Source organism: Podarcis gaigeae, assembly GCF_964106915.1.
Source record: "Podarcis gaigeae genome assembly, chromosome: 3".
Classification (NCBI taxonomy): Eukaryota; Metazoa; Chordata; class Lepidosauria; order Squamata; family Lacertidae; genus Podarcis; species Podarcis gaigeae.
The window spans coordinates 8,272,919-8,287,243 of record NC_139680.1 but is presented as its reverse complement, the minus strand read 5'-3'; the positions used below and the strand labels follow the sequence as shown (position 1 = coordinate 8,287,243).

Genomic DNA, 14,325 nt, shown 5'->3' with positions numbered 1-14,325 from the left:
AAGGGGGGGGGAGGGAAAAAACCCCGCAGGAACTCGCAAGACATTTTCGTCTTGCGAAGCAAGCCCATAGGGAAATTCGTTTTGCGAAGCGCCTCCAAAACAGAAAACCCTTTCGTCTAGTGGGTTTTCCGTCTTGCGAGGCGTTCGTCTTGCGGGGCACCACTGTATTTATTATTTCAGCCAGCCACAGAGTTGGTGGCTTCAGCAGAATACATGTAGAAGAGTCCTTGTTTTCAGCGAAACATTTTCTATTCTTCTGGGTTTGGCAGCAGGCCTAGGAGCTGCCGTTTTCGGTGTGTTCTCCTTAGCGCTGCTCTCGAATAACAAAGCCCACAGGTCACCCTCCTTCTCATGTTTTAAAAATGTGTTGTCTGTAAATGGATTCTCAGTGTTTTGAGCAAGCGGTTGATTGAAGAAGGATGAAAGCTTGGATGGCAGAGTTAATTATACACCGGGTTGCCTCACACAGGCCATATTTGACAAGCTTGTGAAAGGCAGCCTTGACTGAGGACACTGGAGATTCGTGTGCAAACAATTATAACAGCACCCAGCGCCATTTGTCATTGCATGCCAAGGCTGACAATGGGTGGGGAATATTTAAACCTGTTTGCAAATCTATAAAGCCAAGCACAGCCCACTGCTACAGGTTACTGAAAAGACGAGGAGGAGGTAATCCAGCTCTCTAGCAATCCAGATTTTGCTATCCTGGTATAGAGATGGTAGGAGAGGAATTGTGGCAGCAGCAAACCGGATAGCACTTCTTTCTCATTTGGCTTTTCCAGTGTACAAAACCTCCTATGGTAATGGAAAATAAAACAAAAGAGATGTCTTTGAGAGAGGGCCAATCTTCCCTTGCAACTTTAAGCCACAAAAGCATTACTCTGGTCCGCTTCTGCAAACAGCAGTCTCCCAAAAAGCTTTCCGCGCTGGAAGATGAGGAGCATTGCAGGCCAGGAGGCCTTGTGAAAACTAGAAGTCTGTCTCAGAAAGCGGAGGATATTCCCTACAGTGTCTTGACAGAAGTGGTAGACAGCACTGACAGACAGGTCAGTTTAATAAGATAGAGGGGATGCGAACTAAAACTTTTGGATGGGTGGGGAGTCTTTGTGAGAAATTAAAGCTCCAGTCCTATGCCCACTTAGCTGGAAGTAAATTGGAGACTATATCATTAGTTACCATAATCCTTTTTCTTTGTCCGCCAGGAAGTAAAATGTACCCCTTTTTGAAAGCAAATTGCCTAAAGAGGTAAATAATCTCCATCAATCAATGGTTTATAAATTGTTTGCTTTAGTAGCTACCACTGGGCATCAATTTGTGGGCAGCATAGTAGTTGAAAATAATAGTAATTGCTTGGAAAGGGAAACTATCATAATTATAGATAAGCTGCTTATTGAAAACTGATTCTAGCAATAGTTCTTAACAAACAGGCTGCAGACATTTCAGCAATTCCTGTTTTTCAATAGATTTATAGACCATTTAATGATGTGACTTGAGTACTTTGGGTCATACTTTAAATAGAGGTCTTTCTCTTTTTTTTTAAGCTTTGTATATCTTAAGTGTAGATATTTTCTGTGGTTCGTGACACAGAAACTCAACTTGAAATAATCTTAAATTTAAATGATACCACTGAGTTTGTAAAAAGATCATTTGCCAAAGCAAGTTAGTAGCCAAAGCAAGTTAGTAGCCAACACCCTAGAGACTGCAATCTACTCACAGTATTAAAAGCTGGCAGTGATCTTTTTGGGGGTTCAGGTTAAAGTTGTTGGGGTTTTTTTAAGGAGGAGGAAAGCCACGTTTTTTAGGGGAATTGAGCTTTTTTAGGGAGGAAGAAAGCCCTGATTTTTGAGAATTCAAGCCTAAGCTCAATCGAAAAAGGGGAACAGCCACTTGCCAACAGATCACTGGGGAAACAAACAGCCTCACTGAGTAAACTGTCTTCTGTTCTGCGAATTGTGCAACAATGGAGGGCAGGGCGAGGGGGCGCTAAGGTATTTTACCCAGCTATTGACCGCGATCTACCAAAGCCTCGCAGGGATCTGCCAGTAGATTCCGATTGACCTGTTGGACATCCCTTCTATAAACCATGCACTTTACTACTCCTTGTTTGCGCTGGGGATAAACAAACCACCACCCCTAGCTTAGTGCTTCGTCTGCATTAGTGGTCTGTTTTGCTCAAGCCATATTTAGTAAGCCAGAAACAAACCATTTCTCTTTGGAGTGCAAAAACCACAAACCCTGGTTTGGGCTTAATGCTAATAATTGTGGGTTGTTTGGTCAGCCATCTTACATCGCTGTGTAGATGCAGCCAGACAATGAAAACAGACAAAATTGATAGCAGGGTGGCGGCAAACTAGAAGTGAAGAGGATTAACAGAAACTGCTTTCTGACAAGACACAACATGGTGCATTTTTGTGCAACTGGGCAGAATCCAGGGGTATATTCTATTCACCTTTGTTCGCAATGGCAGACAGAGGTTGCAAATAGAGGCAGTGTATGGGGTCGTGTCTACTAGTTACTGACATTTTCTCCAAGGCATGAGGAAATCATCTATGCTTAGGAGCAAAAGAGAATTTGTGGGGAAAGGGGTTACTACCCAACTTTCTCTCAGGCAAGGTCTGGGTATAAGAGTTTTCTAACTCAACTTGTTAAGCGGTGACTGTGTTTCTCTTAAAACTATGTTTGTAATGTGTCTTGTTTAGTATGCAATGAGAACAAAAAGACTTGTAAAGATACTAAAAGCAGAGACTAATTTGAATAATCTAATAAAAATTGGGAGACATACAGCCCACGCCTCAGCATGTTTACTCAGTGAGTTCAGTGGAACTTCCTTGTTAGCTTGCTTAAGACTGTAACTTTAGAAAAATTAAATGTTTAAATATTTAACTTTGTGGATATACTTTTAAATCTTGGGAAACTCGGGATCCAGCAGCGAATGCTGAGTCACTGCTGCAGGATGTCAGTGTCAAAATTCAAGAAAGGCTATCAAGTTGGCATGGATTGATGTAGGAATTCAGAATGTTTAGAATGGATAAAAGAATTTAACGTAACTAAAGATAGTAAAAATGTGATAGGTTTACCTAGCTGTAAACACACCTGTTGAGGTGTGTATGCTGTTGATTTTAAATGGGGTAGTACCCTGGTAGGTCACTTGTTGCAACTGGACAGCAATTACAAGGGTGTTTACTTGTTCATTTTTAAAAATAGTTTTTAAATGAAAGGAAGGTTTGGAAAGAAAAAACATTATGGGTTGTATCCACCTAAGTCACAGAGTAGACCCATTGAAATAAATGGATTTGGGTTACCGTATTTACTCGGATGTCGTGCACACCTTTTTTGGCCAAATTATGTCACAAAAATTAGGGTGAGCATTAGATTTGATGGCACATTTACATTCACTAGCAAATACTTTTTTGGTTTCAAGGTTTTGAAAATTGAGGTGTGCATTAGATTTGATGGCTCATTAAATTTGCGTAAATAAGGTAGTTATGATTAACTTTAATCCATTGATTTCAGTGTGTTTACTTGGAGTATAGTATGATTTAAGCCAAATTCCTTACAGTTGAAATCCAGACGACAGTGGCAAGAACGGTTAACAAAAGTGATCAGGACTTATACCTTGGCTGTGTTAGTTTGTTAGGCTAAGGACTAAATGTCCTCCTGGAAGAGAATTGCTGGTGGGCTTCCGGAACCAAGGTTTGACTGTATACGTCAAAGTAAACACCATAGTACATTAGTTTTGCTTTTGTTTTATTTGTAAATTTCAGGTTGTACCTGGGCACACTTCGCCTGCCCACATATCGGCATCAGCAATGAAGCACAAGTTTGCATTTGACAACACTAGCTTTGTGGAGGACTTGGACCACTTACCCCCTCCTCATTCTCAGGTGAATGCTATTACCGTCAGTATTTGGGATATGACTTGCCAAGCCTGTGTACATTCCATAGAAGGCAGAATATCTAAGGTAAAAGGAATTGTAAACATCAAGGTGTCTCTTAAGGAAAGTAATGCTGTGGTCAAGTATTTGGAACTGGAAATAAGTCCCCATCAGATCTGCCAAGAAATCAAGGACATGGGATTTGATGCCAGCGTTGCAGATACAACGCAGTCTTCAGGGCAACAGACCGATGAAGATTTAGTTAAGATCAAAATAGAAGGCATGACCTGTCAGTCTTGTGTTAGCGCCATTGAAGAAAAGATTGGGAAACTACATGGGGTGAAGAAGATCAGAGTGACCCTCAGCAGCCAGGAAGCCATCATTACTTATCATCCATTTATCATTAAGCCTGATGAATTAAAAAATAGCATAGACAGCCTGGGCTATGAAAGCACTATTAAGCATAAACAAGCACCGTTGAAACTTGGCTTGATTGACGCAGAACGTTTACAGCAGATAAATATAAGGATGCCTGCTGACCGAGAGACAATAGAAAACAATGGGACCAGTGCATCTGTTGTAGAGCTCCGTGTGGAAGGGATGCACTGCAAATCTTGCATTAACATCATTGAAAGTTCAGTCTCAGACTTGCCTGGTGTCCAGCGTATTAAAGTGTCATTGGAAGAGAAAAATGCTCTTGTGTGGTTTGACCAGAATCTGATCACTCCATCCTCACTGCAGCAAGCTATCGAAGCCCTTCCCCCTGGTAACTTTAAAGTCTCCTTCTCCAGTGAAGTTGAGGACCATAATGGACCGCTTACCTTAAGCACACCATCATCTTTGCCTTGTGTCTCTAGCAACCCTCCTCACGTAGTCCCACAAAGTGAATCTTGTACAACTGTGATTAGGATTGATGGAATGACTTGCAATTCCTGTGTAAAATCCATTGAGAGCACCATATCGCAAAGAAAAGGAGTCGGACATATATCTGTGTCTTTAGCTGAAGGCACTGCCATTATATACTACAGTTTGATGATAACCAACTCTGAAGAACTCAGATCCGCTATAGAAGACATGGGATTTGATGCTTCAGTCTTAACAGGTACAAACCACTTTTTCTGTAATGGAGACTTCCTCCATAACAGTACTAGCATCTAGGGATGGGCAAAAATGTTGATTTTTGTTTCCCTCAGTTTTTTTCAAAATCCGAAATTGCGTTATCCGCATCTCCACATCAGTTTGCAATTAAAGACCACAACTCATTCATTAGCAACTTAGTGTGAATGTCTCTAAGACAGTGGTACCTTGGGTTACATACGCTTCAGGTTACAGACTCCGCTAACCCAGAAATAGTGCTTCAGGTTAAGAACTTTGCTTCAGGATGAGAACAGAAATTGTGCTCCGGCAGCGCAGCAGCAGCGGGAGGCCCCATTAGCTAAAGTGGTGCTTCAGGTTAAGAACAGTTTCAGGTTAAGAATAGACCTCCAGAACGAATTAAGTACTTAACCCGAGGTACCACTGTATATACTTTTGTATGGAATTTGGCCCAATATGGACATTTTTGCAAAGCTTGTTTTTCTAATATTTATTTTTAGAAATAAAAAAATGCATTTTATATGTTATTGTTACTAATGTGTGCATATTATACACACTTTTCCTTAATACATGCATTTTATATACATTTAATAATAATAAATTGTATACTGTACTGCCCTACCCCCCCCCCCCAGGTCTCATTACTTGACTAGAGAACTGCACTGCAAAATTTGGAGAAGCTCAAATTTCTGGGATGGGTGTGTTTAGGTTCCCTTAGTGTTTTGGAAAGTGCAAATTATGTAGATTCACCTTTAAATGTGAACTGAATTGAATTTCTCCCCCATTCCTACTTATCAACAAACTGTACAACCTGTGTACTGTCTTGCTTAAGCATATTGCAGTTTAGTTTATAAGTTATACAGCAGTTAGCAGCATTTCTCTGGAGTTCTGCCTAGTCCTCAGTAGCTGTTTCACTGCTTAGCTTTGGAATCACGAAACACCCTGATGTGCTTGGTCTTGATGCTTTTAAGATTTGGAATACAATACATAGGCATAGCCTAGGAGAAAATCCCAAACCTGTAAATGGAAGTGTAGCATGTTGGGTCAACACTGTATGTCAGTAAAATAGTTCCATGGTTGCTGCAGTTGTGCTGTTGCTCATATGAATGCAATTTCTGATGTTCTTATTCAAGATACCACCAACGGGAGACCTGCTACTGTTGGAAGTATGGAGACCAGCATGTTGGCCTCTGCTTCTCTGAGAAGTGAAACGCTTTCAGAGTTGCCATGCGGAGATGTTTTGCCACAGAAAAGGAACCTGTATAATGACCCTCCAAAGCCATCCACAGCAGGAAAAACCGATAAATGTTTCATGCAGGTCACAGGCATGACTTGTGCATCGTGTGTATCAAGCATCGAGAAGAATCTGCAAAAAGAAGATGGTAAAATAGCTAATATGCAGTATAGTGGTTGTTTTAGTAGCGCCTTGAGTGCGTTGAGCCTGTGGCTTTCAATTGCTGCTGGCTATTTGCACAGCAGAGGTTATATTTTCTGAGAATCCTCCTGAAAAACAAAGGACCTGTTGACGGCATTTAACCATTGTACTGTGGAGAGTGTATTAACTTATGGTCTGTGTGTGTGGTTTGGGAGCTGCATGGCCAGGGGAAAAACAATGCTGTCCAGGGTTATAAAGACTGCAGAGAGAATAATTGGGTGCACTCTTCCCACCTTAGATCAAATCTATGCTGTCAGGTGCCATAAGAAAGCGGCAGAGATAGCGCAGGATAGTACGCACCCCGGAAATGATCTCTTTCAGCTTCTGCCTTCTGGAAGAAGGTATAGGGTTATAAAGACCAGGACTAGCCACCTGAGAAACAGTTTCTATGCAAATACAATTCTGGTTCTAAACGCAGCATAAGGGGTCTCTATAGTATAGTGTATTTTAAAATGGGGTTTCAGAGTTTTTAGGGTTTTTTGAATGTTTTATGTAGTTTTTCCAGTTTCATTGTTCTGCATGGGACAATGACAATAAAGATATCGTATCGTATCTGGATTGTTTGCTGCAGATCTGGGACCGTAGGAGGTGGATTAGCATCCTGCTCTTGAATGGGAATATCTCATTCTATCGGAGTAAATATAGTCTCATTTATACATTGCTTAGCCTCCCTCATAACTATATATTCTTTGAAGTGAGGACCATTTATTTCAGATGGGCATGCTTCCAAGTAAAGGGGTCTAAAATAGTAGCCTGAGTTGAATAACAAAAACATCTGTTTAACAGTAAGAGCTGCGTACTGCTCTCATTGGTTGTGGGTGACTCATAAATTATTATTATTATTATTATTATTATTATTATTATTATTATTATTATTTAGTCCATTTATAGAAGGCTTACTATTCATAGATCTCGGATGTGGTTAACAATCTGGAAAATCAAAATTCCTAATCAAAATACATAACTAATACAGTAAGCACAATTTCAGATGGTTTTCATGAAGAGAAATCCAAATGCGTGAATGCAGTTCTCTCACTACAGGAATAGTTTCTGTCCTCGTTGCCTTGATGGCAGGGAAAGTTGAAGTAAAATATAAGCCGGACAGAATTCAGCCTCTTGAAATAGCCCAGCTGATTGAGAACCTCGGTTTCGGAGCGTCAATCATGCAAGACTATCCTGGTGCAGATGGCAATATAGATCTTAAGGTGAGATTCACAAAGTGTGTGCTTGTTTGACCGAACCTTTTCTCTGCCTCTTAACACATCTCAGTCTTGTTCTCATTGGGTGTTCTGTCGCTAGAGGCCTTTTGTGTGGTCAGAAAGTTGGCACCTTGATTGATATTTGCCTCCACCTTTGCAGCTTCACATTTTGAGCAGTTTCTGCTTCCTGATCGTTGGATATTCTGGCTGGGGTTGATGGGAATTGGAATCCACAAGATCTTTCTGATTTGGAACTCCTCTAACTCTTCCCGTCAGTTTTGCTAGTTGCAAGTACAGTGGTGCCCCGCAAGACGAATGCCTCACAAGACGAAAAACCCGCTAGACGAAAGGGATTTCCGTTTTGGAGGCGCTTCGCAAAACGAATTTCCCTATGGGCTTGCTTTGCAAGACGAAATGTCTTGCCAGTTTTTCCGAATTTCCCCCCCTTTCCCCCCCTTTTTCTAAGCCGCTTATCCGCTAAGCCGTCAATGGGCTTGCTTCGCAAGACGAAAAAACCGCTAGAGGAAGAGAATCGCGGAACGGATTCTTTTCGTCTTGCGAGGCACCACTGTACTCTATCATAAGTGTCTGCCACTCTGTTATCATTGGTGATGTTTCACTTTTCCAGTTTCTCACCACAAGTATTCTAGCTGCCGTGATTGCATACATGAACAATGGTCTTATATATTTTTTAATTTCTGTTGGTAAGATACCTAATAGAAAAATCTCTGGTCGTTTTTTAAAAGTAAGTTTGAATAATCTCTTGAATTCATTGTAGATATTGTTCCAAAATTCACGGATACAGTGGTGCCCCGCAAAACGAATGCCTCGCAAGATGGAAAACCCGCTAGACGAAAGGGTTTTCCGTTTTGGAGGTGCTTCGCAAAACGAATTTCCTATGGGCTTGCTTCGCAAGACGAAAATGTCTTGCGAGTTCCTGCGGTTTTCCCCCCCTTCCCCCCTTTTTCTAAGCCACTAAGCCGCTTATCCGATAAGCCGCTAATAGCGCTAATCCGTTAAGCCGTCAATGGGCTTGCTTCGCAAGACGAAAAAACCGCTAGACGAAGAGAATCGCGGAACGGATTCTTTTCGTCTTGCGAGGCACCACTGTAACTACACAGGTCCACCACTTATGATAGTATGACCCTGTATCTTTTTTGCATCTCCAGCAAGTTAGTGATCTGCTTTTGTACATTTTAACAAGTTTTAAAGGGGTATGGTGCCATATGTATAGCATCTTCATTGTGTTTTCCCTAAGATTATTATATGCTGTAAACTTAATATCTACCCTCCACAATCTTTCCCATTGTTCCATGTTCAGATCAGAAAGTATATGGAGAATGGAGAATATTTAAAGAATATTTAAGATTATATTGTACAAATAATATTATACTAGCAGAACTTGAATTATACCTGTAAGTAAAAAAGTGTAACAGATTATCTTTTTGGATTATATGAAAATAATATGAAATAACATAAAGCTGTGTGAGAAACAGTGACAGTATAAACAGTATAATGAGAACGATTGGAAGTTTTACATCCATAACTTTTATTTAACTGTTATTTGAGATGATGTATTTTCTTTTTGTATACTTCCCCCCCTTTTCTTCACATCCTTTCTTTTCTTTCTTTTCTTTGTTTCCGCAGTACATGATCTTTTATGTTTGTATTTTAAATCAATTAAGATTTTTAAAAAGAAAAAAAAAGGAATCCACAGCATCTGGAGGGCACCAAGTTAGCTGTACCTGGACTAGGTGGACCAATGGTCTGGTGGTTTATAAGGCAACTTCCCATGTTAACACTAACTGCAGTTCTCTTTCAGGTCCTAGGGATGACCTGTGCTTCATGTGTTCATAACATTGAATCCAAGCTTACCAAAACGCCTGGCATTCTTTATGCATCTGTAGTGCTGGCTACTTCCAAAGCTCACATCCGCTTTGACCCGGAAGTTGTTGGTCCTCGAGATGTTATAAAGATTATCGAGGTAAGCTATTAAAACATTTTGTTATTTATTTTTTTAAAAGCCCAACTGCATTTGCCATTGCAGCAGGAGCTAGGGGTCAGTATCGGTACGTTTTGTGCCAGCCAGGCTGCTAGCTGTGTTTACTGGTTAGTAAACTTTCACACTAGACACATGGCTGCAGACTATCGTCGTTTCTCAGGGAAATTGTGGTTGTTGTTTAGTCGTTTAGTCGTGTCCGACTCTTCGTGACCCCATGAACCAGAGCACGCCAGGCACTCCTGTCTTCCACTGCCTCCCGCAGTTTGGTCAGACTCATGCTGGTAGCTTCGAGAACACTATCCAACCCTCTCGTCCTCTGTCGTCCCCTTCTCCTTGTGCCCTCCATCTTTCCCAACATCAGGGTCTTTTCCAGGGAGTCTTCTCTTCTCATGAGGTGGCCAAAGTATTGGAGCCTCAGCTTCAGGATCTGTCCTTCCAGTGAGCACTTAGGGCTGATTTCCTTCAGAATGGAGAGGTTTGATCTTCTTGCAGTCCATGGGACTCTCAAGAGTCTCCTCCAGCACCATAATTCAAAAGCATCAATTCTTCGGCGATCAGCCTTTATGGTCCAGCTCTCACTTCCATACATCACTACTGGGAAAACCATAGCTCTTACTATACGGACCTTTGTTGGCAAGGGAAATAGCAGGCTGCAAAACAAATGTGAAAATGATCCCGGGAATGGTGTTGAACATTCCTCAAACTCCTCTAAAGCAAAGCATCAGTTTATGTAAGTGCTTCTAGAGATCTTGTCTTATAGCACATTGAAGTTTACTCTAATGGTTGTTCAGAGTAGAGCTTTATAGGAAGCCCAACGCAAGTTGCAGATCGGTAGCTTAGCAAAAAGTCTGAATTCTTTAAAATTTAAGGATGATCAACCCCAGTTCTGCAGCTACTGTAGGAAAAATGAGGATAACAAAGAAGTCTGTACAGTGAAGCACAGTCAGGAGAATCATTCCGGATCACAGGAGAACAATAATGTTCTTCAAGGATAGAATTTGATTTTTAAACGGTAGACTTTTCTGGCATGTTGGTTTCCTTGTTTACTGTGGAATTCTAAAAACAATAAAGGAATAACATTTTTAATTTTGAATCATTCTGTGGATAGAAGCTGTGTGAAGCCACTTTATAGGGAAAAATTAAGCTATGAGATTAAAATGAAAACAGGAGAAGAAATACAAAAATGAGGGATAGTAGTACTAAATTCCTGTATAGTGTTATTCGAAATAATTAAGGTGGTAACGTACTGGTGATATTTGATAGTTTTTAGTGTAGTTTTATTTTTGACGTGCACGTATCAACAAAATAGAAAACTTACTAGAATAACAAGCAAAATTAAGAGGATCAGTCACGTTGCATTTACACGACATTTCCTGTCAACTGTTATTATTTAATATCTATCTTCTTTTCAAAGCTACCTTATGGAATCTCTCCAAAGAAGTCCATGCATGGACGGCAGTAGCCAATTATAGTCTCTTGAAATTTTCTTTTCTACTTTGAGGTTTCCTTTTACAATCAAGTGGTATATAAATCTTATTGGGGGGGGCAGATACATAATGTAATGCCGTTTTTGGATCTAGACATAGCACCGTTATTAGTCCCATTTCATAGAATACCCTTTTCGAAAACTCATTTATTTTTTCACAGGGCCACCACATATGGAAGAAGGTTCCTGACTCCCTACTTCCCATCTAGCGCAATGGACTACTCACCTGTAATTTTACTAAGGATGTGAGGAGTCATGTACCATCTGTGTATTAGTTTAAAATAATTTTCCCTTTTATGGGCTCTTTCGCTCAGTATTTTGTCCCATACACTATTCCACTTGGCTTCATTCATGGAAACATTTAAATTATGCCCCTGAGTTTTTCTGTGGAAGTCTAGGGTTTTCTTGCAACAGTGTTGTATGGATTTTTGGATAAGGTTCCCTTGTCTGTGAAGGGTCTTTGAGTAAATATTCAAAAACCATTAAAGGTCTGGTCGGTTCAGATACATTTTCAGGAATGATGATAAAATGCATAATTGGATATAATTGGATCCAATTAGTGTTTGTTTTCTCCAATTTTCCTTTTATTTGGGTTCCAGTTAATATTTGATACTAGTGAAATAATAGCAAAAACAGCTGTTTTTAGATTTTGAAAAGCTTATACAAATCAGAGCTATGTATCAGGAAATGGTTCTAAAATCTGAAAACCCAGGTTTTGAAAGCTTGAAAAATAATAGAGCAGTGTTTTAGTGTTATGTAACCAGCAGTACTTCATTTGAGCTATTTTTATTTCATATTTATTTGTATACTATTTCTTTCTTTTTTGTAAAGGGGATCGGTTTTCAGGCATCTTTGGCTAAAAGGGATCCAAAGGATCATAACTTGGATCACAAAGAGGAGATCCGACAGTAAGTATACCTACATATATGAAAGGGTGTGGTTGATAGATACAGATGATATCTGTGGTATGTAGGTATCTGTGTGACTGAAAATTGTGAGTGTTCAATTTTTTGTGGGTGCAAACGTTTCACATTACCTTTGATTGTCTTTGTTTTACAGAAGTGTAGGTAAGTATATGAATGCCTTGAGCTGAAACGTGGAATCAGAAATCTATATTTGGGGTTCAGTGGTTCCTCAGCTGGTACTGCTATCAGCTGAAGCAGGCCTTGTGCAATATTTGCCTATTTAGTTACCAGGGAAATTTGAAGACTCTAATACTGTGGATTCTCTGCCTTTTCAGATGGAGGAAATCGTTCTTATGCAGCCTGGTATTTGGTATCCCTGTCTTGATCTTAATGATTTACATGCTAATACCTGATGGTCAGCAGCACGGATCAATGGCTCTGGAGCAAAATGTGATCCCGGGATTATCTATTCTCAACCTTCTTTTCTTTCTCCTTTGCACTTTGGTTCAGGTACATTTCAAGAATATTTCCTTTCTTTTTAATCTCCCATTACATAATTGGATATTTACAGAGAGGAAGAAAGGCTTCATCAAGCCAGCAAAGGTGTTACAAAAATAGGTGGTTTTCTTTTGACAGTTCTTCGGCGGATGGTACTTCTATGTCCAAGCCTACAAGTCCCTTAAGCACAGGATGGCCAATATGGACGTCCTGATAGTGCTGGCCACGTCTATCGCCTACATCTACTCATGCGTCATTCTGATGGTTGCCATAGGTGAAAAGGCAGAGCAAAGCCCCATCACCTTTTTCGACACCCCTCCAATGCTGTTCGTGTTCATATCTCTTGGGCGGTGGCTGGAGCACATAGCAAAGGTAACGTATATTAAGACTCAGTCTCAGTCCTACCAGAAGCAACGTGCTGAGTGAGGAGTGAGGTGGCACCACCATGCTAGCTTGCCAGCAGACGGGTCGCTGTTGCTTGCTGGGAAGGAGAGAGAGAGAGAGAGAGAGAGAGAGAGAGAGAGAGAGAAGGTGAGGCACAGAGAGGTGCAGATGCATGTGGGAAAATGGTTGCTTGTACCTAAGAGCATGAGCAAAGTTCTTATTATTGCAGGGTGCTTTCATAGCTAAAAGCATCCTTGGAGCATGATCAACGCGTGGACAGCTCATGCTGTCCTAATGATTGGCCCACGTAAGCATAGCCTGATCGGCTACGTGGCCTGGTGTGATGGCATGGCACTGTCCTTATCTGCTGGCTTAGAAAAAGTTGCTTTCCTTGTATTTTGTATCTTTCTGACTTTACACAATAAAGGCTGTGCTGCAGCAGCTCTGAAGCAGCCAGAATTCTTCAACCCACCTCTGTGTGAGACTGATTCTTGCTGATGGCGAGCAGGTTCTAGTGCAGACATGTTCAACTGGTTGACCGCGATTGATAGATAGGTCCCCGGGGTGCTCCTGTCGATCGTGGGATTCAGAAAGGTGGTCCTGATCGATCACGCATCGCTCTGCCCCCGGAGCTATGTCCCATTGTTGCTGCTGCCGCCGCCACAAATCCCTGCGTCGGTGGCATAGTGTTTGAACGATACAGTACTGTGTACAACAACTCTGGGCACTCCACCCCAAAAAAGCTCAACAACTTTGGGAATCCCACTCCCCTGGCAAAAAAAAGATCACTGCCGGTTTTATCATACTGGGAGTAGCTCGCAGTCTCTAGAGAGTTGGACGTGCTTGCTAGTGTAGCAGTTCCACCCTCACCCAGTGAGCACCTTTGGGACCCCACAGAATATCCGTTCTGACTCTGTGCTTTGAGGATAGAAGATCCCCCTCTAGCCTTTCTTTGGAAACCGAGTTGAGTAGGAGTTCACAACTTCCCCAGGTTAAGTCTGCCTGCATTAGTAATTTACAAGAGTGAACATTAAGTTTAAGCAACTGCCTTGGTCACATGTGGGAGTTAGTACAGAAGGGACAATTGGTCTTGCATGAAGAAGAAGAAGAGTTTGGATTTGATATCCTGCTTTATCACTACCCGAAGGAGTCTCAAAGCGGCTCACAATCTCCTTTCCCTTCCTCCCCCACAACTAACACTCTGTGAGGTGAGTGGGGCTGAGAGACTTCAGAGAAGTGTGCCTGGCCCCAAGGTCACCCAGCAGCTGCATGTGGAGGAGCGGAGATGCGAACCTGGTTCACCAGATTACGAGTCTACCGCTCCTAACCACTACACCACACTGAATGGTAGATGTGATAGGTTGCTGATGACCTGGATGGGTTTGGTACCATCCTTCATCTCATGATGGAGGCAGAGGAGCAAAGAACTCTGGGAGGCAGGTGCAA

The 14,325-nt window shown here is 41.4% G+C and overlaps 1 protein-coding gene across 9 annotated transcripts in view; it reads left to right on the top strand.

Moving 5' to 3' along the window:
* Nucleotides 1–14,325, top strand: part of ATP7B (ATPase copper transporting beta) — a 45,380-nt gene that overhangs the window by 9,208 nt on the left and 21,847 nt on the right. For 7 of the 9 annotated variants that reach the window (XM_083729852.1, XM_083729851.1, XM_083729848.1 and 4 more), the window contains 7 exons: nt 3,765–4,977; nt 6,104–6,352; nt 7,447–7,610; nt 9,427–9,588; nt 11,924–12,000; nt 12,333–12,507; nt 12,634–12,867. In XM_083729852.1, the coding sequence (XP_083585978.1) occupies nt 3,810–4,977; nt 6,104–6,352; nt 7,447–7,610; nt 9,427–9,588; nt 11,924–12,000; nt 12,333–12,507; nt 12,634–12,867 (2,229 nt within the window). In that variant the 5' untranslated portion in view covers nt 3,765–3,809. Of the gene's footprint in view, nt 1–782; nt 1,047–3,764; nt 4,978–6,103; nt 6,353–7,446; nt 7,611–9,426; nt 9,589–11,923; nt 12,001–12,332; nt 12,508–12,633; nt 12,868–14,325 lie in introns of all 9 variants that reach the window. The other 2 variants (XM_083729845.1, XM_083729844.1) reach the window with 1 other exon arrangement.